The sequence below is a fragment of the Salvelinus sp. IW2-2015 genome, linkage group LG13 (assembly GCF_002910315.2).
Source record: "Salvelinus sp. IW2-2015 linkage group LG13, ASM291031v2, whole genome shotgun sequence".
Taxonomy (NCBI): Eukaryota; Metazoa; Chordata; class Actinopteri; order Salmoniformes; family Salmonidae; genus Salvelinus; species Salvelinus sp. IW2-2015.
In genome coordinates, this window is record NC_036853.1 from 33591534 (window position 1) to 33615184 (window position 23651).

General features: G+C 46.4%; 1 protein-coding gene across 1 annotated transcript in view; it reads right to left on the minus strand.

Moving 5' to 3' along the window:
* The window catches only part of LOC111971362 (VWFA and cache domain-containing protein 1), an 82413-nt gene that overhangs the window by 14828 nt on the left and 43934 nt on the right, over window positions 1-23651 (minus strand). The window contains 11 exon segments of the mRNA XM_023998104.2: window positions 3717-3834; window positions 4084-4207; window positions 5929-6078; window positions 6630-6863; window positions 8474-8623; window positions 8853-9069; window positions 9321-9465; window positions 13092-13218; window positions 16760-16866; window positions 21283-21326; window positions 21328-21435. Of these exon segments, the coding sequence (XP_023853872.2) occupies window positions 3717-3834; window positions 4084-4207; window positions 5929-6078; window positions 6630-6863; window positions 8474-8623; window positions 8853-9069; window positions 9321-9465; window positions 13092-13218; window positions 16760-16866; window positions 21283-21326; window positions 21328-21435 (1524 nt within the window).

Sequence of the window (23651 nt, forward strand, 5' to 3'; positions counted from 1 at the left end):
AGAGACAGGAAGGTCAACCTGAGCATGATCAAATAAAGTTAGTAATTTCCAAATGAAACCACTTTTATAATTACCCGTATGCTGTAGGAAATTGCATGAATTTTGACCATTTTACCTTTATTTAACTAAGCAAGTCAGTTAAGAACAAATTCTTATTTACAATGACAGCCTAGGAACAGTGGGTTAACTGCCTTGTTCAGGGGATTCGCTAACTGCCTTGTCAGCTCGGGGATTCGATCGAGCAACCTTTCGGTTACTGGCCCAACGCTCTAACCATTTAGGCTACCTGCCGCCCCATTACATTCATGACATTTAGAAAAGAGCTCATTTTTCCACTCACAGCTGTGCCCCACTTTTAGTTATGAAGTTGATGTTATTGATACAATACAGACCAAATTGAAGTGTTGAGTTTTGTTTGCGTGTTCCACGGTCCTGTAAAGATAGAGGGGTGGCTGGGACAGGCAATGTAACATTCATACTGTTTTTTCAGGAAATGTTTTTCAGCTCTTGAAATTCTCTGTAAAGCTAACTTTGATCAAGGTTTTATGGTCTATAATTTGTTTTTCCTTTCATTGTCAGTATCCTTCTTTTTCCTTATTTTCCCGGCATTCTGGTGCCCTTARCATCCATAACGGTTGTGGACGTGACGGATCATATCTTAGCTTCGGAAGCTTGTGCATTCACCACATTTTGTGTGCTTGTTCTGAGATGTATTCTTCATACTTTTACTGAAGCAATTGTTGATCTCTTAAATTATGTGTTCTAGCGAAGATTCTCTTAGAAAACATACACTGAAATGCATTTCTCATACACGGCACTGTTTTCTTTAGATAGAAAGAGAAGTGTTTCTGTTGTTTCTGTGAATAGTCCTGGAGTGTCTTTTTAAAATCCAGTGTCCAGAAAAGTGGATCGGCCGTATAGGCACATGTATATTGTTGCATTACATATATATATATATATATATATATATATATTTTTTACAATATTTCATAAAATGTTTAATATATTCATACATTTGTGTCTACATTCAACTGGTAAAGGTTCATTTTGATATACATAACAAGGGGGAGTCTTGGTCTTGTATTCCACTGGTCACACCACATTTCAACATGGACATTTTGCTAATGTTCGTTTGAGTTGTTCAAATGAGATTTCAACCTGTATTCGCTCAAAAAGACCACCAGAAGTTTGTTGAATTCCCAATGTGTTATCACACTATGATTTCAACCATCTGAAAGCACAACCAAATTCCAATGGAAAAGCAATGTCTGATTGCTTGTTTAGTGGTCATCGAAGTGTATTACCACTGCGCTTTCAGCCATTTAGAAGCACAAAAAAAGATCAAATGGGAATCTAATGTCAGACATTTTGTATTCATACAACTTAAATGTGTTACCACTGTGCTTCATCTAATAGCACAACCAAACGACATGGATTGCAGTTGAGATGACATAAAAAAGTACATAGTGCAAGTGATCAGTGCTGTTCGAGATTCTGCACAGATTATTAKATTATTTGTGAAGATCTCCACAGAACTTTGACTAGGGCTGTGACGATACCAGTATCGTGATATTTTTCAACGGCAAAAATGAAAACACGAAGCAGACTAAACTCTTGTGTCCTTTAAAAACCTGCTGTATGATATCTGCTTTAGCTTGGGAAATACATCAAATGTCACTCTGGATGCAACACAATATTAGGAAGGTGTTCTTAATGTTTTGTACACTCAGTGTATTTAGACAAGAGATCTCTCAATAATCATCCTCACCATAGCACATTGGTAGTAGTCAGTGACAAATAAAGCTAACCAGGTTTGGTTTTAAACCCTGGATGGGAGACCAAACGAATAGCATGTAGATGGATCAAATCTCCAGTAGGAGGTGCTGCCCAGCCTATAGTCTATTTCTGATAGTGGATGTAACGTTGAAGATCTGACGTTGTTTCAAAGGTACACATTCAACATATTTCGTATAAGGTTTTGGTTACAAGCAGGGCTTAAAATTAACACCAGGGGTAAGATGTCCATTTTACCAGCCGGTCACGTTGGCGGGTCGTCAGGACTCCACAGTGCGAGCATTTCACTCACACTTGTGAATAAAAAAAATWGTCAAGTATGATTACMATGTATAGTCAAATAAATGCCGTAGTMGCTGTTTTCAAAGTATTTCTGCCGTTTTGTTTCACAGCCGGTAAATGAATCGCACAACRTCAAAAGAACTACGAATCCTATAGCCTATCCCACCTCAAGCTGCAACACTRCCTGGCTAGGTTGTGCGCACGTGAAGAGCTGATTGAAAGATTGGTTTTTAGAAGCGCTGTGCACAGGCATGACAGTTGGTCTACTTTTCTTGAAATTAAAGTCTACTGAAGTGAGACTTTGTCCTTGTGCTTCTTGGCTAATTGACATTGTTTGTTCACAAGCCAGGTTGTTTTTCAATGTTTGAGTTTCAACTGCTAGCGAAGATAAGACAACGCAGCCTTTAGTCAGACTCCATCTCATAGGCACATGACTCCCAAGCCGTGTTACCAGGTAACCTCCCGCCCTTAAAGGTGCAGGTGAACATTTTTATCTAATTTGTGATATTTTGGTTAAATGGCTGAGGTCGCAAAAAAAAAAAAAAAATGAAACAATATACCACATTACTTCTTACTAGTAATACATTTATTGTTTTAGAAACATTACAACGCATGCTCATCTGTTTTTGTGTGTTTTGTTAGTGTAATTTTAGCGGGGGGAAAATATTATGTCTGTTAAACAATTTGAGTGGTTGGAGATTTTTAAATCTACCTGACAGTGGCTGGTGGACCAAAAATATAGTTTTAGAACCTGGTTACAATGATGACAATCCTGTGGTTGAAATTTCACACTCAAAACAGTTTACGTTGATGCCTTTTTGTCAAATCCAATGTATTTTCCACGTAGAAGCCACGTCASAATACATTGACAAATTACRTTGAAACAACGTTGATTCAACCAGTTTGTACTATTCGGGCTGTAATATCTGTAATTATGCAATCGTAAGGCACTATGCCCTTCTGGTGACATATTTAAAAACATTCCAAATGACAACAAATGTGTTCCGATAGACTCAAAATTAATAATGGAAATAATATTTTCAAAATTATMATTTTTGTGTTCMGCCAAGCCTTTCCTTCGAAACGACTATCCACGTTTTGACCTACGACTTAGAAACTAAACAGACTTCTGCTAATATATTCAGTCTCCCCAAAAAGCATGTCAATTTCATGTAACATCCATAACCCCTCTTATTTTCTTTATTTCTCCAACATGCCAATATTTAGAAGTCCGCTTTCTTGGGTATACACTCCGCCCAAGGGTTACTAAAGCCATCAAGAGTTTCATTTATATGTTGTTTGTCCATTCTGTGAGGCATTAAAGTTGTGATTTTGCAACGTAATGTCCATAACACTGCAATTGCCCCTCTAATGCTTGGGCCAAGTAATAAAAAATAAAAAAAGGCCACTATTAAGATGAAAATTCGGCTAATTGGAGCTGGAGGAAGAGAAAACAAAGACGCAGCATTGCATTGTTGGCTTGCTCTATTATTGAGAGGGGAGAAGAAAGAAAGGGAGAAGAAAGAAAGAGAGAGAGAGGGACAGAGGGGAGAGAAAGAGAAAAGAGAGCTCTAGAGAGGAGATATACGGAGTCAGAGTTAAACGGAGACGGGCGGTGAGCGACGGCAGTGCCCTCGTACCAGTTTCCATGCGTAGCTGACGTTGTAGGCCTCCCTGCTGGGGTCTCGTAGCCGGTTGGTGTGCCAGGACAGAGAGGAGTTGGTTGGCACAGCTATCACCTGACTGCCCAGCGGCAGACTGGAGCGACACAGGGAGCAGGAGGGTTAGCGTTAGCAAAAACAATTAACGCTGTCTGTACGATAACACCGAGCGTGAATTGCAGTCCGTTAAAAAAAAAACGCCTCAGATTACAATATGTAAATAAAGATTGCTATAACAGAGAGCGGATGAAAAGGCATCCAACTACATTAGTAGCCCACCTCGAGTTTCCAGCATCTACACGAAACTGATGAAACCTTGGTCATAGCCCCCTATACCCTAACTCACCGGAGTATGTTGTCCCGTACTACGGGGAACCCTGGGATGTTTTCATAGTGGATGATGTCAGTGTGCAGCGGAGGCTCGGTCATCAGGTAGGGCCGTGTGAGGGACGGGTGCATCAGGGTGTAACCTGGKTAACCAAAAACAACARGAGAACAGCGGTGTCAGGGGATCTTCACAGGATCSAAACACACCTTACCCCAGGGGCAAGCTTACTACTCCCTGGGCAAGGCAAGGCCAAACCTCCCCTACTGCTGTGGTCCCTAACCATTCTCCAGGCAGACACCAGTGAGCTCAGAGCAGCAGTAACAGTAAGCAATGGAAGAGTGAGAGCCCTTACGAGGGAGGAGGGAATGGGGGGGAGGGGTTGTACTTTAATGAGGGTAAACAAACGGCTTGGCCGTGCCAGTTCTACGGCTGTTCTGTTTCTAGGCAGCCAGCCGGAGGAGCAGGTTCTCTGACAGACAGAGAGACATACAGAGACACAGACACCGAGAGATGAAGGAGAGGGGGAGAGAGAGATGAAGGAGAGGGGAGAGAGAGATGAAGGAGAGGGGGAGAGGAATGAAGGAAAGGGGGAGAGAGAAATGAAGGAAAGGGGGAGAGAGAAATGAAGGAGAGATGGATGAAACACGGATGAAGAGAGGGCTAGAGAGAGACACAGATGAAAGAGAGGGCTAGAGAAGAGACACAGATGAAAGAGAGGGCTAGAGAGAACACAGATTGAAAGAGGGCTAGAGAGAGACACAGATGAAAGAGAGGGCTAGAGAGAGACACAGATGAAAGAGAGGGCTAGAGAGAGAGTGGAGGCAGAGAAAGAGATGGAGGGGAGAGAGAAATGAGAGATGAAGGAAGAGGGGGGGGTGAGGAGAGAGGAGAAACACTCATCTCTGACCTCATTACGTCCACACTATAACAGTCAATTAACATTACAGCATCATTCTACTCTCCACTGAACTGTCTACCTTCTGTCTAATTGAGTGGCCTATTAGTCAGAACACACCTAACAACTTTAATAGCTTCATTAAATCGTGGTTTGTTCATCGAATGACAGTGTAATAAGTACCATGCTGCAACAAGCCGTCATCTGACAACATAACCATTACAATAACAATACTGCCAGCCWTTCAGATTGTTTACAAAAACCTAACCTTCCCTGGCCAGCCAAGGAAACATCCTCCTTTATTTGAAAAGCATTCGCAAAAACGACCTCTTAAATGCAGCCTTTGGTGACACTAAGCCTCTCTAAAGGCAAGCCTAAAATGAGTGGCAGAGAAGTAGCGAACCAAAACTCCACCTCTCGCCCCTGACTCAGTCTCTCTGTGTGTGAACAGAACCACTGTTACCCTGGACAGCCCTGCCCTGGTGATGTCACCTCACGGCCTGTCAGTGGGTCTGTCAGTCTGGTGTGTCACAGCCAGGTAGTTCCCCTAATGGGGTGTAAACTTAATGACTTTCCCTCTCAGGCCTGCTGACCTGCCTCACTCAGACCCGGCGGCCGTGCCACTTTCATATTTCTACTGGACCTCCCAGTCAGTCAGGGCTCTGAAGAGCCACTGCCATCTGYCCTGGGATGACTAGAGGGCTGAGACGGGACTTGCCAACGGAACCTGTTCTCCGTGAGAATAATTGCTCCAGTAGGAGTTGTATTAACTACATACCAGGTTTTTCTGAGCCTATGCAGAAGTTGTGTGTGTGTGTKMGTGCGAGGAAAGAGCTTCAAGTTGTATTAGTCGTACGTAAGGGATACACATGGTATTCGTCGCCCGACAAAACAAGAAATAATAAAAGACAAGAACACGAACATAAAGTAAAATGTCAGTAGAACAGAAAGAGAGATAGGTAAGGTACCTTTGTTGTCTATGAGGAAGGTGTAGGAGGCCAAGGAATCCTGGTGGTAGGTGACGTCCTCGAGAATGTAGGCCAGGTTCACGTCTACTCCCACCACGCCTAGCAACAGGTTGCCAAAGTAACATGGCCGGCTCGCCGTCATGATGAAACCTGCAGGGTGGAAGACACAGATCGTTAAACAACCGCACTGATTTATGACCGAGAGCCGAAAATCTATCCGATTCTGTTCATAAATCCTTCTTTACCACTGATCAGCAGCTCTCTGTACCATAGCTCCATTATGCGCACGTAAGAGCACATCTGGTCCCAGACCAGTTTTTAGGTCCAAACTATAACCTAAAAAAATTACAACGGCCATTTTCTTGATTTAACTTAACAGAAACTGGCCCAGGACCAGTTGTTAGGAACCCCCGTCTCCCATGGGGTCCTGGTAGGGCAGGCCAAAACAGAACTGGTCTAGCATATATTTGTTAACACTGATTTAGGATCMGATCACTGTACCCTAGCTCTAACCTTAACCATAATGACCAACAGTAAGACTGGCCCTAGATCAGTATATAAACCCACAGTCTCCTATGGGCTCCTGGTACGGCTAGCTGAAGCGGACAAAGTCAATCATGCGCTTGGGGTCAGATTTTATAAACCAAACGTTAACTGTGAGCCACTAAAACAAACTGATCTAGGACCAGTTGCTAACCCACCGTCTCCCATGGCGTCCTGGTAGGACAGGCTGAAGCGGGCCAGGTCGATCATGCGGTTGGGCAGGTTGATGTAGAAGCGTCCCACGGTGGTCTCCAGGTTACTGAGCTGGTTCAGGACCATCATGCTCCCCTTCACCACCGGCAGCGCCGAGCGGTCGGGCACGCCGTACTTCAGCGAGTTCTGCTCCGCCAGGTCGCGCAGGAACGCKAGCTCCTTCAGACCGGTCACACCCTCTGTGGAGGAGGGGAGAGAGATTTGTTATCATTTTTGCGGCTTCATGACTCAAAGCAATAYGATTCGTTGATACACTGACACGCCTACTCAGTCATCCCGATCGTTCTCAMTGGGGGGCATAAAGCAGCCGCCTAGGAGATCCTCCTGAATGTATTGACGTCAACGTAGGAAAAGCAYGCATAAGTCCCCCAGCATATTCCTTTATCATAGAGGACAGACTAGAACGACCTCTCCAACATGGCTGGCCCGACAGCTGTCACCGGGCACATTTGACAGGGTTTAATGTGGAACGCATGCATGCCAGCCATATCACCGATTGGATTAAAGGGGGGAGGGGGGGGGGGGCGGTCAAGCCTTATGCTTAGGGCCCTGGTCTGATCAGATGATAAGACACATGGGAATGTGAAAGGATTCAAGTCAATACAGCCAGGCATGTGTGGACCGCAGGGTCAAACTGGACATCAGAGCCAGCTTGGTTGTAGACGGACGTTTGGCGTTCTCTACAAAACTCCATGAAAGAATCTGTGGMTGATTTCACTGGTTAATGTTAAAAGCATAAATCATTCTCCTGTTTTTTTTTCATATCTGACAGGGCATTTTCGAGAGATTGAGTCGGTCCGTGATCCACAATCTGGCAGGAGAGACTGGAAAGTATTATTAGACAGCTACAGAGCATTAACAGCCCATTTCTCAAGATTTCCCGTTCCAGCCATTTGGCCCTTCTAGTTCTAGCATCTCGTCGACACACGCACGCACTAAGTTCAAACATCAGAGTTGATGTAGGAGAAAAGACCGTTGACCTTTTAACAATCAACAGCTCACATCTGGACACACACGGACCTCTATCGACTGATTACAATCGCCTGCGGTACACAAACAAGAGCTTTCTGGATACAAAGCTACTCAACTTAGCATGATTGTATATTTCTGAATCCTTTTCATCGCCGACCCTTTTAAACAAGCAACGCTTGACTGTCACACACACACTCTCCCTTTGAAGTCTTTAGACTCGAGGCTCTCTCCGAGTCTCTCGTTTTAATTTCCTYGTGAAAAAAAAAGTATTTGTGCTAATTCCAGACTAATGCATGCCCTGTGGAGGGGTCTCTCTGTGTCGGACGTGGACTGAAGGATGAGGAGAAGGGGAGGGAGGCGAGACGGGTAAAAGAGAGGGACAATAGAGAGGGGGGAGGGGGATACATCACAGACACACTGCAGAAAACAAAAAGCCCTTTGAGGTTCCTGAGCACCTCTTGAGTCCACACTCCCCCCCATTCACCCATCCCCCTTCCCATATGACACATCCATCCCATCCCCTCTCACACCTTCCTCCTCCCCCATCCAGGTGGCTGGGTAGGTCCAGCAATACTACCCATGACACAAACACATCCACTACGTATCATGAATGGTACAACATTAGTCACATTACAAAACCTACTGGATTCTGAATTCCAATTGTAAAACCACCCGTGACACTTTCAGTCACAACCATAACATTTCCTTTTCTCTTGATCGAGCGAATCTCAATGCGATTTCTGACCGTAGACGAGCRCGCGTGGGGTCGAGGGTGATTTTGACCACAGACCAACCGCGTGTGGTGGAGGGCTCCTACCGTTCATGAGGGCGTAGGTGAGGATCATGACTGAGTTGTTGAGGTGGCGGTTCTCCTCTTTGACCACGCGCAGGGTGTCCCTCTTCTCGTGCTCCGAAGCATCTCGGGACGTGATGCCAGACGACAGGTAGATGATCACCATGTCCGTATCTGACAGGAACACACAACAACAAAAAAGAATTACACACTTCCTTGTTCATGAACCCTTCAACTCACAAATCCTTTATCTCGAGTCACATTTATTTCAACCATTAAATAAATACACAAATACATTGCCACAAGTGTTGAAAAATAACAAATTGMCATTTCCTATAGAACAAGCCTGCGGCATCAGTGGCCAGTGCTAAAGACCGCATTTCCCATGGTGCCCTGTTCTTACTGGTGAGTTGGCGGGTGATGTTGCTGGTGTTCCGGAGCAGCTGGAAGGCCTTTTGGAAGCCCAGTGCGTGCAGGGTAGGGCTGTCGGAAGCCTTGAGGTTGTTGACGAAGGTGCTCATCTTCCTCTTGGTCTCGCTGGTGGCAGGAGACAGGTAGCTCTTATAGCACGGGTCCAGAGAACAGGACCGCACCACCTCCGCTGAGGACAGGATCGAGACCTGGGGGAGAGGGAAACAAAGACGGACACTTTCTTTTATCCTTATCGCAGATGCATTCGAACGACMGAAACGACAACTGCTGGGATCAAGATTGTCATCCCTGGGCATACGTAGTTCTTCGCTTCAGAGGGAGGAGAACGAATATGGATGACTTGTCAGGGGATAAAAGGGGGGCGAGGGGGAGGTGAAGGGGAATTGGGGCAGGGCAGTAAGTTAGGGATGGGTAATCAAATCAGAAGAGTACTCCTCACCTTGTCATGTTCGTCTACGGAGCTGAGGACGACGAGCGCAGCGTCTCTGGCGATCTGGAGCTGCGTGTCTGTAATGGTCACGCCGTGATCGATGATCACCACAATGTGTTTCGATTGGGGCCGCACCGCCGACACGTACACTGGCCTGCGAGAACACACACACACACATACACGTGATGAGGACACACATGGTACACACACCACACGTACCCGTACACACAAATCTAACACATACGCTCAACACAATCCCACTCAAAAACATACACAAACACAATAATCAGTTTAGAATGGCGGTTTATTGACACCAGACAACATTCTCCCATCGTCTGCCCCCAGGCTGGTAACCCTATCCACGCTCTTATATCCCCACTGCTTCATGGTGGCCTGAGCTGAACTGAAAGTTCCCAGGGCTGTCCCCTCTAMCTCCGGCTGCCCTGAGCCCTCCACACACTGTTTTCACAAGAGATCCCCTTTCCCAGGACTACTGTTGCTTTTGGGAGGCACCGCCAACGCTTTTCCAACCAACACCACCCTTTGTCAAGATCCTATTGCCAAACCCGTTTGTGTCGGACAAACYTAGTCGAAAGTTGAAGTGACCAAAAGTAATCGGTTTCCTGTTCCTATTAAAATAAGCTGCATGTCGATTTTTTTGAATTGTAATTGCTGAAAATGTCCATACTATATCTGCAGTAATAGTGGAATGATAGTGTTTCCCCATTTTTATGGTGTGTGCGTTTTTGGGTCCATACACAAATCGTATTCTGATTATGCAGCCATCCTTTTTGACAACAAAAAACAGTCCGTCCGTCTTCTATCGTCAAATGGGTAAGCTGCACCCTCCCTCTTTTCCATCAGCGTCACTCAGAGGGCTGGTCATCTCCTCCCAAGCAGAATCAACAACGGCAGACTTGGGCAGTAGAAAACACCCTGGTTGCTAAAATTGCAGTTTGGGACAAATCAAGCAAACGCTTGCGTAGGGAACCCTTATACCAGCTAAAATCTCTGTGGCATATCTTTTCAATGACCGACAACATTGTATTTCCAGCTGTTTGAAGCTGGTGTACAAAATCAAAAGTAAAAAAGATACTCAAGCAAAACTTTAGGGGGGGGGGGGTAAATCCAGGAGAGGGACGAAGAGGTGTTCGAATTCAGGCTAAGTGATGTTGCAATTCGCCTCGTTTCCAACGAGGGGGCTGCATTTCACATGTAACCCCTTTAAGATCTAACTAACCAACACCACTGCCCTTTGTAAAACTCCTAGTGCCAAAACCCCTGTTTAGGACTAAATAAGTCTATAAAAGGAGACKGCTATGGGTGTGACTGAAGTGACCAAAACCATCTGGTTAACATTAGAGCAGGCAGGGTAGTCGATGAGGTTCGGGCCAAACAGAAAATTGGTTATATTTCCTAGCAGTCAAAATTAGCAAAACAAATGTCCCTTATCCAWTGTTTTTGGAATTTTCAATGCTCCCCGACTAGCTTTCATTTAAGGGATTGTTAGCGAGCTGGACATAGTCAAGAAACTGTATGAATGTTAGTCCATTATTTCTACACAKGTTTCGATTTGGTTTTAGTCATTTGATGTATCTTTGAAACCTCTGTATTAGAGTCTAGCAGCATTCCAAGCTGCGTTGTTTGGTTGGTTTTGTGTCTGGTATTGATCAGTGTGGTAGCACAGCACTAGGCGGCACCGGCAGGTGAAAGGGGACGTKTGTGTTCGTGCCAGTCATTCTGACCGTTGATATTTAAATTGGGTAAATATTCCAGAATAAATTACACATTTGTAAATGAATGCATGTATTATGTTACAATAGGTCCAAAGCCCCATTGTAAATTGTAATCAGTCAGAAAACGTATTGATAGATCCAGAAGCGCATAGACTGTAAATACTCAAATAAGACAAGTGTATTTTCTGACTAAGACCACAGTTGCCTACCTAGCTAATGGCGCATCCAAACTACACCTGAACTATATWGAAACTAATTTCACACATACTGTATAATAATAGACGTGGCCTTCCTTTTTGACAACAAAAGACAGTCCGTCCGTCTTCTATCGTCAAATGGGAACGCTGCACCCTCCCTCTTTTCCATCAGCGTCACTCAGAGGGCTGGTCATCTCCTCCCAAGCAGAATCAACAACGGCAGACTTGGGCAGTAGAAAACGCTCTGGATGCTAAAACTGTCAAATCCCAGCTAAGATTTAAAATGTTTCCCCAATTTCAGCAAACACTTGCGTAGGGAATCATTGTACCATCTAAATTGACAATAGTCTGATGGGTGACAAGATTAGCTATTGTCAAATTGAGAATGAAGAGACTGATGACCAGCGCAGCGTGCATTGGCGAAGGGAACAATTGCAATACCCTATAGGAAAGAGCAGATTCTAAGGTAAACGAATTCACCTTGCTCTCCCAAACAACTCTCAAAATTGTGAGGATGGGCTCGGTTTCAAAATATGACTTTTTCCTGGAATAAACGCGGCTCGGCGAGTTCCTCGTTCGAGTACTGGCGACAATCAGCAATAGCCTTTCTATTTAATTATGTTATATTCCATTATATTCTTACTGTAACATATGTGTGTGTTGACAGTAGTAGGGCAGGGGAATATAACCGTGTGATGTCTGCTAAATGAACAAGTTGATTTCACTGGAATGGCAAAGCCTTGGCTATTAAGCGCAGATAAATAAAACTCAAAACATGCTCTTTTGTTCTTTTGAAATAAATAGTATTGTATGACCTTTCTAAACAAAATACGAATAGATTTCTTTGCGATTGTGTATATTAAAATGTTTTAAAATTGTATTAAAATTGGCTGCTATTGGTACTCGTCGAGGCCCTGCTATTCTACTGTTAAATATGCATATGTCATTTTGACAGTCATGGTGCTTTTAGGTAGGAATGATCAGAATGTCTTCATGGTATTTATCTCAAAGTATTGCTAGAGTGTAAAATACACGTATTTCGGAAAAGTCAGGGGTCCAAGGTTTTTATTGAAATTAAGAAATTGAAATGACAAAATGTAAAAAACGGTCAGAAGGACAGTCTTGGTGGTTCTAGTCTTGAGTCCACATTTGTCTTTGTAGCCAGCCAGGGTGAGGGCGACATCATTTTTCTCATCGTTGAACGCCAGCTGGCTGGTTGCGAGACACTGGCCTTTGAGTATTTGGTGTAAGAGCGAGCGAGTGCGAGCGAGAGAGAGAGAGAGAGAGAGCGAGAGAGAGAGAGAGAGAGAGAGCGAGAGAGAGAGAGAGTGAGAGAGAGACACCGACAGAGACGCGAGAGAGAAGAGAGAGATGTCTTTCACCAGGCTAAGCCAGAGAAACCACAACAGTTGGTGAGAGATTCCAGTGGTCTTCACTGGTCTCAGAACACATTCCTGCCAGGGGCATCAAGGGCATGTGTGGTCAGGGAGTCTGTCTGTCTCAGAGTGGAGAGGAAACCCCAACAACCCAAGAGCAGAGAATAAATACTATGTACATGTCCTCTTCACTGCGCCACACAGGAACAAAGGAGAGGGAGGAGGTGGAATAGAAGAATACTGGTTTTCTGTTCCTCTTTGTCTAGGACGTGGCCATCTTGGAGAGTCAAGAGCAATATCCTTGATGTGGCCACGCAAAACTTAAAAATGTGTGAGGAATGTGCAGTCAGTGATGATTTACTGTTACAATAATGACTCCATTCTTGCCCGTGTGTTTTGGGCTAGTTGACTGTACTGGTTCTCCGAGTGATGCTGTGTGATAGCGCTGCTGGTCTGCTAGCGTGACATTACCTGCTGCGGTGCTCGTAGTTGCCCTTGCAGTGGAACTTGTGGGCGGGGAACACGGTGAAGATGCCCTCCTCTGAGCTGAAGTACTGCCACTTGATGCCCGGGTTGGACTTCAGGTTATCTGCCAACACTACAGAGGAGAGAGGAGCAGAGGGAGAGGTCAGTTCTGTAAAACGGTAGGCGGGATTAATACTCAGAGATCCTGAGAGAGCGGTAGGGTTGATACAGTACAAAATTGGAGGGAATTCTGGGAGATGAAGTATTGCGAAACAAAGAAAAGAGCTCCCTACATGGCTATCATTTCGCTCTCCTTCACCCACTTTAAAACTAATTACCCTACGGGAGGGGGGGGGGGGGTCATTCTGGTCTCTCAGACACCTGTCAGAGCCCACTGGTAGATGGCAAAGCTTTCCATATCTCCTCTAGTCTGTAGGTGAGAGCGAGCTCACATCCTATAAGGCCCTGCATAAACTCACATTCCCAGGGTGCATTTGTCCCACTGGATAGCAGACTAAACTGCTTATTCCTGCCGTATAACCGAGATGTTTTTTTAAAAGTTTCACTAAAGTGTGTGCTCTTAGTAGTTATACAAGGTGCCGTTGGCATGCAACACACGACGACACAAGGCCTAGCTATTTTAAGCCAACACCTTCTCTCAGAGCATCAACAAAAAAGTGATTTTAAATAGATAAAGAGAATTTAAGAATTCCAACTCGCAACAGATAAAGGCGGACATAGTAACTGTTACTGGTTCGTTACGTTACTGCACTGCAGGCTGATATAACGGCAGCATCTGCCAGGGAACTGGGCCAAAGTAGATGTCTAAACAAACAGACTTATTGGGTCAGAGGAGACGGCGGAATCTTCAGAGAGATCAGATCACAAACCCTGCAGCTTCCTCTCGAAGGGGGGGGGAGAGAAAAGTAGGAGAAGAGAGCGGGAGAGACAAATAGAGCCAGATTCCTGAACCCGTGTCCAGTGGTGTAAAGTACTTAAGTAAAAATACTTTCAAGTACTACTTACGTAGTGTTTTTTGGTATCTGTACTTTACTTTTTTTATTATTTTTTTTAAACTACGTTCCTAAAGAAAATGATGTCGTTTTTACTCCATACATTTTCCCTGACATCTAAAAGTACTCGTTACATTTTGAATGCTTAGCGGGACAGGAACATGGTCCAATTCACACAYTTATCAAGAGAACATCCCTGCTCATCTACTGCCTCTGATCTGGCAGACTCAGTAAACACAAATGCAKTGTTTGTAAATTATKTCTGAGTGTTGGAGTGTACCCCTGGCTATCCTCACATTTAAAAACAAGAAAGTTTGCTTAATATAAGAAATTTGAAATGATTTACACTTTTACTTTTGATACTTAAGTACATTTTATCAATTACATTTACTTTTGATACTTAAGTATATTTAAAACCAAATACTTAGACTTTTACTCTAAGTAGTATTTTACTGGGTGACTTTCACTTTTACTTGTGTCATTTTCTATTAAGGTATCTTTACTTTTACTCAAGTATGACAAKTGGCTACTTTTTCCAMSACTGCCCGTGTCAACAAAAACGTRCGTGTGTAAAGTAAGCCCTTTAAGACAGATAATAGCAAACACGACGTCACCGTTGAAAGTATTTAGCCGCGCYACCTTAGAAAAGACATGCATGTCAGAGCTAGCTATAACACTAACCGTACAGTCAACAGCATGTACACACAGTACCCGATATAGAGACCAACACTACACTCTCMACTACAACACGGGAATGGATATGGGTTAGCGGCACGCTAGGACTTCCTACGGCGGCGGTTATCGAGCAGAGGCGCTCTAGCATGCCATACATCTGCGCTCTAGGCCACTTCATCCATCTCCAGGCCTGGTATAAACAGGAACCACTTGGGATGTTGACAGTCTATAAAGAGCATGTATACATCGGCTAGGCTGCCAGCGCTTAATCCCGCCACCAGTGTTTAGGAAACACTAGAACCACAGACGACAGGCTGAGGGAGCGCCGCTTCCTCTAACCCCCTCCATCCGCGCTCATTACTCAATCACACTTCCCATTCCCAGCTTCCCTCCTCGCAGCTCACTAACACTTTGGCTAAGTGCAGAGGGGTTAATGTGTCCACTGGGCAGGGGTGGAAAACGAACCGCACTCGMGTCAAACCGGTGCCCGGAGCGACGTGGGAACTGCGACCGAGAAAKGCGCTGGTGTGTCAGAGGAGATGAGGAGAACAAGAACCAGAAGGAAAGGACGAGTCCCAGGGGAAAAACAGATGTGAAAYTTCACCCAACACCTTCTTCGTATTTACTACAACCGGTGCCATCTCTCACTCTTTCCACCCTCGTTTATTCACTCACTTCTCTTGCTCCCCCCAGTCATTTCTCGCTCTCCTTCTCTGGATAATCTGACGTTTCCTTCTCTTTGCCTCCCTTTCCTCCATTACAGTCGTTCTCCTCTTCTCGCTCCAAACCATCTTCTCCGTCCTCCTCTGGATAATCTGCCTATTCCTCCTCCTCCTCCTCTCCCACCCTCCCTCCCCCTGCTTGTTTAGACTGGGCGCAGACAAATGGGGACGATGAATGGTAGCAGAGGCTTGAGGTCAAGACGGCCTGAGAAATGGAGGCCTGGTGGTAACGTGAACTCCTGACGGCTGCCTTGGGATAATAAACTCCGGGGAGGTGACGATGAATCATCCTAATCTGCTCAGAGGCGGAGCGGGCGTGGATTTGGACGGAGAGGGTGTGAGAGACGAGGAGGCAGGTAAGAGAAAGGGCTGTTAAGAGTTTCTACAGCCCTAACACAGGAGGGTTAGTGTGTGTGAGAGAGCGGTTGGCTTTGCCAGTGTTTCCACACCGAGACCAAAAAAATAAATTACCATTAGCGAGAGCGGGATTAGGAGTAGAAAATAATCGAGCAACCGGCTGCAGCTGCATCAGTACAGTCGGCAGTGTTCTGCCATGAAACGGACGGACGTCATAAAACGAACAGAAAGTCTAGCCGCAATCACAGCGCTCGTCGTTGTTTGTTTGGAGTGTGGATGTGGACTGGGAGTGTTCAGGTGCCGAGGTAAAACGTATGACGTCAATCACATCCGGTTATGATTTCGAGTGATTGGATAACAGAGGTGCAACGGGGGCACATGGCAAGGCTCGACAAAGCCTCCTAATGTAGAATGATAAAAAAAAAACAAAAAAAACAACCTCTTACTGAATGGAGAAGCAGAACAGAGATCGAAGGCGGGGGGGGAAAAAACACCTAATTTGATGTCAGAATTTTCAGCGCAGAAAACAAAATCACTATTCTTGAAGCAAAAGAGAAAGAAAGAGAGCGGGAGAAAGAGGGGAGAGAGGAAAGAACACAGTGGTTTAATAACGTGTGAAACAGGCACAGTTCATTATTTCCATCTGGGTCCTTTTCCTTTTAAGATTGAACGATATGGTGAGGAATATTCACTTCTACGGGTTGCTGTTGTCATGGCAATTGTTCGTAAGCAAGGCCATGGCTGTCCATGGGGGTGGTTGGACAACAGGAAGAAGTGGAAAGGAAGTAAAGGGGAGCTTATTGTGGCCTTATGTCTCAATGGGGACGTATAGGAGATAAACATGATGAGGGTGTTGTGGGTTGGTAAGGGTAAGGGTGTGTAGTGGTAGGGGTAGAAGGTGACCCACCTGAGTTGAGGTCCCGTCCAGGGTTGAAGGCTCGGCTGTTGACCGTGGGGGACAGCCTGTCACAGCAGATGGTCTTGGACACGTTGGTGTTGAAGTTACCGTCGAACCTGAACCGAGACAGAGCACATCACATTAGCGACAGCACTACTGCAAAGAAAGTAGACTTCACTTACCCACCATAGAAGTAATATCTCTCAGAAACAGCCACGGCTGGAGGGAGATGCAGAGAGATAAGCAAAAGGAAAGAGGGGACATCAAGGAGAGGACTGAATCGGGAAATACACAAGAGTGCTGACGCAAACTGTAGCAACCATCTCGATGATGCTCATGCTGTGTGGGGGGGGGGGGGGCCAGTCGATACCCTAACACAGCATTACATTGGGTTGTCAGCCCCCGGGTGCCTCCACGCAGTCATAGGAGCTAGTCTCATAGCAGCTAGCTCCCAGAGTGCCTCAGCTTCACTCATGAAGAGCTGAGAGAGGGATGGGGAGACGAGAGTAGGGGGGGGGGGGGGGGGTCCTCAGGGGAGTAGCCTGCTCCACACTGCACCGCGGCTGGGTCGCTTTGATCCCACACTCCCTTACCAGCTCCACTAAACCCCGTCCCCCTGCTGGTTGACATTCTGTCCTTCCTTGCACACAGGAAAACACAACCGACCACCGGTAACCCGCCGACACACACAAATACGCACGCCTGCAGACGCACGCACGTAGCAAGCCGCTATCCTCACCGAACGCACGTACACTCTCGCCTTCCTCTCTTCCTACCGCTCACCCCCCCCCCCTCCCCCTCCGGAGCTTGAGAGAGTGTATTTGATTGACAGCTGCTCTGATGTACCAGCTTCTTTGAACTTCAGACATTAAATTCCCATTAGGCTACATTCATTATTATTCTCCTTCAACACACTTTACACGCGGGGGCTAAGCAAAATGTGCCGGATAAAAAAAAWAAATACATTTGCAAGCGCTTTGAATTTGACATCAAAACCAGGAGAACGAGAGCGGCGCCGGAGAGAGGGATAGACGGAGAGAGAAAGGGGAAAGCGAGCGAGAGGAAGGGGAGAGAGAGAGAAAGGCGAGAGAAAGAGAAAGGGAAGCGAGAGAGAGAAAGTGAGGGAGGCGAGAGAGAGAGAGAGAGAAAGGGAGGCGAGAGAGAGAGCAAGAAGGAAAACCTTCTGGCCCCGATTTGGATTCAACATGCAAATGAGGGTCTTGAAAAACATCCCTGCTTTTAAAAGGAGTAAAAAAAWWWWTTTTTTTTTAAATACGTAGAGAAAATAAATAAATATAGATGAAATAACCCCTGAAGCTGCATTGAGAGTGCACAGCGGATACAGAGCGTTTCCTTACACCAGAACCACACACAACACCGCTCTTCCATTATCTGAAGCTTCAGCTAGCTTATGACGAGGCCCCTGCCGGCATAATGTTCAATAACGAAGGGGGTTGCTATGCTGTGTTTCAATATCCTATAGGGAGGAGTTCTCCTCGCTTCGATCGGGGAGATAATAGGAATACTGCAGAACGCTATTGGTCCTACGTTTGATTTTGAACCGTGGCGGCCGACTCCACCAAACCGTTGTACTGAACGCCTGTAGCCCTGTTATCCAGGGTTGGGCATGATGAACATTGAGATAAATGGATTGTATTACCATGTGGACGCCGGTATGCACTACCACTGCTTCTGAAGAAGCTTGCTGTGCTACCGTATTCAATTTGACCGCAAGGAATACGGATATTGTTCTTCTTCAAAAGAGTGTTTTACATCATCTCCACAGTGAGTTACAGTATTGCCCTGCTGAGAGAAAGACCCCCCCCCCCCTTTTTTCCCAAGCCCCCCCTCCCTCTTTTAATCCATCAGTGCACATAGCAATGCGTTTCGTTAGCGTAGTGGCCGGGAAGGATAAGAGGGGGGGGGGGGGGGCTCAATGGGGATTTGGGGAGCAGGGAGTGAGGGCGGAGGAAGGTCTCTTAATAGGGACAGAAGCATTTGGTCGGAGAGATAGAGGGCTCCTATCAGCCCGGGGTTTAAAGCCTGCTAAGTCTCTCCCCCTCCCTCCCTCCCTCCCTCGCGCCCCCTCCCTCCCCCTCTCGCGCCCCCTCCCTCCCCCTCTCGCGCCCCCTCATGCTCAAACAGAGGCTTCATTAGTTCACTCAGAGCAAAAAAAACGGGAAAACCAGCTGACCCCACGTCCCTGATCCCAGCTCTCCCTCACAGAGATCAGTGCAGGATCAACACGCCACAGCCAGAGGAGAGGAGCTCAGTCACCAGTGGCCGATTCACATTAAAATTGCTGTAGCATTTTGCATCCATTTCCTAACCCACTGACTAGAAAGTCATAACGACGCGCAGGAGGTAACGTGTTCTCATAATACTCCTCCAGCAACACAACTGCACCACCTCACTGGAGACCGTAGCCAGACAAGAACATCAGGAATGGCTGGGTGGTCTACGGCTTTTCCTCCCGTCTCCATGTAGTAAAATGACAACATGGAAGGAATACCCATTAGAAGAATTTACAACCCCGTATAGCCCCTGTCGTTATCGAAAAACACACAGCTGGCCAGCTAAACGCCTGTTCTTATCTCCACCAGCCTGCCTGGCTGGCTAGCGACCGTTTGTCTTTTCTGAGGCAGCTGTAACCATAGAGATACACCGAGTATAGCAAACATTAGGAACCTCTTCCTAATAGTGAGTATGCGCCCCCCCCCCTTTCCATCTACACTGATTGAAGTGGATTTAACAAGTCACATCAATAAAAGGATCATAAGCTTTCACCTGGATTCACCTGGGTCATTCTATGTCATGGAAAGAACAGGTGTTCTATATTTTTTGTGTACTCGGCGTACAAGCCTACGGGTGTATGTGTATCTGTACAGCGCCTGCGGTAGRAGTGACAGATGCGGCGGCTTTACCTACACGCACACGACTCTCAGCTAGCTGACTTGCACTGGAGGACAGGACGTCACGGCTATGATCAACTATCAGACGTGCACACGGATCTTGTCGTCCGCCCCTCAAAATAAGTCGGAAATGACTGTGATCTAGCTGGTACCTGACAATCAGTCACTAAAACCTAAAACGCATTGGTTGATTGGTTGACTAGACCTGGAAGCTGGCCCCCTGACCAAAGCTTGCAGCGTGGTGTGTGTGTGTGTGGGGGGGGGGGGGGCAATGGGCGAGCTGACACCACCGTGGTCGCGTGGCGGCTGTGTGACATTGGAAATCCTGTGAACCACCTGACAACCCCCAGCTATGACCCGCCATATGACCCAGGAGCAGGCAGCAGCAGCTGACTCAAAGCCCAACGAAGGACACCCTGACCTGGGGACGGGTGGGTCTGCCACCAGCCTCTCTGGAGGGTCCAGCACGGCACCGAATCTGAAAACAGGCTTCATGGCATTTCATGGGCACACATCCGATGTTTGGATCTTTAACTTCCCCTGGCTGGGACTGGGTGAGCCTGCTGAGAGGAGAAGTTATTCTGCGCTCCTTCAAAACGGTCACGCTCCCAGATGAACTTTTTCAAACTGAGAGAAGTCAGCTTTTTCCCCCCAATGGGATTCTTTGAAGTTGTGGGAGCGATGCACTGCTATCAGACTGACAGACAGCCCTCAGAAGTGAGCCTCAATTCTGTTCAACCCTCGTTGCGTCCCTTCCACACCAATCCGCAACATCATCATCTTCTTCACTCTCTGTCCACCCTAGCTCTCCCAGCTTCCTCCCTCTCCTCCAGAATAAGTGTGCGAGAGAAAAACCTGAACTGGACTCTATCCGGATGAAAGTCTACAGGTATTGTGCTGGAGCGGAGCCAGGCTGATTGCGGGAGAAGCAGAGACAGACCCTGGAACTCCAGATAAGTCAGGGGAGAAACTTCAGAGAGACAGAAAACACCATCAAAACTACATTAGGACTGAGAGATAGCGGAAGGGAGAGAGAAGCAGAAGAAGATAGGAAGAGGGAGAGAGAGAGAGAGAGATACGTAGACAGCTGGAGCTGTAGAGATTAGGGTTGAAAGCAACGCTCTTTCCCCTCTCCACTATCTCCCTCGCTCGCTCGTTTRACGTGCGTTTGCTCCTGCAGTAGCGGGAGATTGGTGGAAATAGGCCTTCAGACAACTCCATTACCCATAAACAACCGCATCTGTCTGGGGGAATTAAATGGCCGCCGAGCAGAGCAGAGCAGTGGCGCTCATCCCCACCACTGCTGCGCGTGCATGTGTGAACGAAAGGTTGCTGGTTTGAATCCATGCGCCGATTAGGTGAAACATCTTGYCGATGTGCCCTTGAGCAAGGCACTCAACCCTAACTAAGTCGCTCTGGATAAGAGCATCTGGTAAATGACTCAAATGTAAATTCAATGTGCAGATTTTGCACACATGGAGGACTGTTTCTTTAGAAAGGATGATATTTAAACAGAAGAAGGGGTAGGGTTGTGTGTGGTGTGTGTGTGTGTGTGTGTTGTGTGGTGGTGTGTGTGTGTGTGTGTGTGTGTTGTGTGTGTGTGTGTGTGTTGATACTCACTCCATCATGGAGGGGGGGATTGGTGAGTCAGATCTGGATTGGCGGGTGGAGGGGACGTTCAGGTTGGGCTGTGTATGACGCCTCCACTACCTGCTTGTTCCTGTTCACCACATCCAGGTAGCGGTTAAACTTCTCACGGATCTTCTTCGCAAGCTACAACCAATCATACACACACACACACAGTTGGATATATTCTGTATAGCACACATCAACGTAAGGTTCTCCTCAACATGGTGGAATTACTAATGGAAAACATAACAGCACACACACACACACACACACACAGGAAAATAACCTCACTCAACGATCAATCAAAACAGATGATCGTGGACGTCAGGAAACAGCAGAGGGAGCACCCCCCTATCCACATCGACGGGACAGTAGTGTAGAGGGTAGTACGTTTTAAGTTCCTCGGCGTACACATCACGGACAAACTGAAATGGTCCACCCACACAGACAGCGTTGTGAAGAAGGCGCAGCATCGCCTCTTCAACCTCAGGAGGCTGAAGAAATTCGGCTTGTCACCAAAAGCACTCACATACTTTTACAGATGCACAATCGAGAGCATCCTGTCGGGCTGTATCACCGCCTGGTACGGCAACTGCTCCGCCCACAACCGTAAGGCTCTCCAGAGGGTAGTGAGGTCTGCACAACGCATCACCGGGGGCAAACTACCTGCCCTCCAGGAAACCTACACCATCCGATGTCACAGGAAGGTCATAAAGATCATCAAGGACAACAACCACCCGAGCCACTGCCTGTTCACCCCGCTATCATCCAGAAGGCGAGGTCAGTACAGGTGCATCAAAGCAGGGACCGAGAGACTGAAAAACAGCTTCTATCTCAAGGCCATCAGACTGTTAAACAGCCATCACTAACACAGAGAGGCTGCTGCCAACATACAGACTCAACTCCGCCACTGATATTAAAATGGTAAATCAAATCTATGTAAATGTCTAGATGTATCACTGAGCTACCACTTTTAAACAATTCCACTTATAATGTTTTTACATTCAACAATATCTAGTGACTCATACCTCATAAGTATATACTGTACTCGATACCATCTACTGCATCTTGCCTATGCCATTCTGTACCATCACTCATTCATATATTTTTATGTACATATTCTTTCATTCCTTCACACTGTGTGTATAAGGTAGTTGTTGTGGAATTGTTAGGTTAGAGTASTCGTTGGTTATTACTGCATTGTCGGAACTAGAAGCACAAGCATTTCGCTACACTCGCATTAACATCTGCTAACCATGTGTATGTGACAAATCAAATTTGATTTGATACGTTTAGTATGATTATATTTTAGTTGAGTACCTATTCCCTTTTATACAAGATGGCGTCTTAAAAGGAGGACCGAGTAAGGCCAAAATGTCAAATACATKTAAACAATCGTTCCCCCAAAAAGACCATTCTACAGATTAAATTGTGAAAACCCCCAAAGTCATGGTGGTTTTTTTTTTTTCCTGGTTTTGTGAGAAATCACTCAGAAGGAAAAATGTAGTTCATTAAAAAAAGGGGCAGATAATTGAATAGTGCTGGTTAGTGTTCGGCCTGACTAGGCCCCTGTCTGTCCTGTGTTAGTGTGTCAGCTAACGCTAGGCATACATTACAGCTCTCAGAGGGGGAGATATGGCTGACTGCACGCATCTCGGAGCCTCTTTCAAAAAAAGGGTTCCCACCTGGGGGACACTAATAACGAGCGCACTAGCAGCTCCTCACAACAGGTTCCTGTTCCTACTCTGGAGCCAATGAAAAACCCCACAGGGAACCAACCTCGTTAGAACCTACAGGACCGTGGCAACTCACACCCACTCCCACGCATTCAAGCACAGGATACATGGCCTGCGTTAGGATAAGATAAAGCTAGAAATCAACACAAACAAGCACTGATAACTCACAAACTCAGAACATACAGTAGGCTTTAACAAGACTCAAAGAGTCAAATCAAGTCACTACATTCACTCACTGCCTGGAGAGAAGAAAATAACAACTTGGGAGAACCGCCTCTACCGGCAGCCAGTCTCCACTGCCGGCAGCCAGTCTCCACTGCCGGCAGCCAGTCTCCACTGCCGGCAGCCAGTCTCCACTGCCGGCAGCCAGTCTCCACGTCTGTCCACATCCCATAATGAGGCGTGCCTGCCAACACTGCCCAGGCCAGGAACAGGAGAAATGTGCTGTGACCCATTAACCGAGCTACACCCAATCAGCCAGTCGCTGTTCCTATTAATCCGCAGGCCCAGCCACTTCTCCTATTATGGCATAATACAAGGGCCAGCGGCGTCACCCTGAATTACAGGGCCAACCGATACGCGAGCCCAAAGACGGCACCGTATTCCCTATATAGTGCACTACTT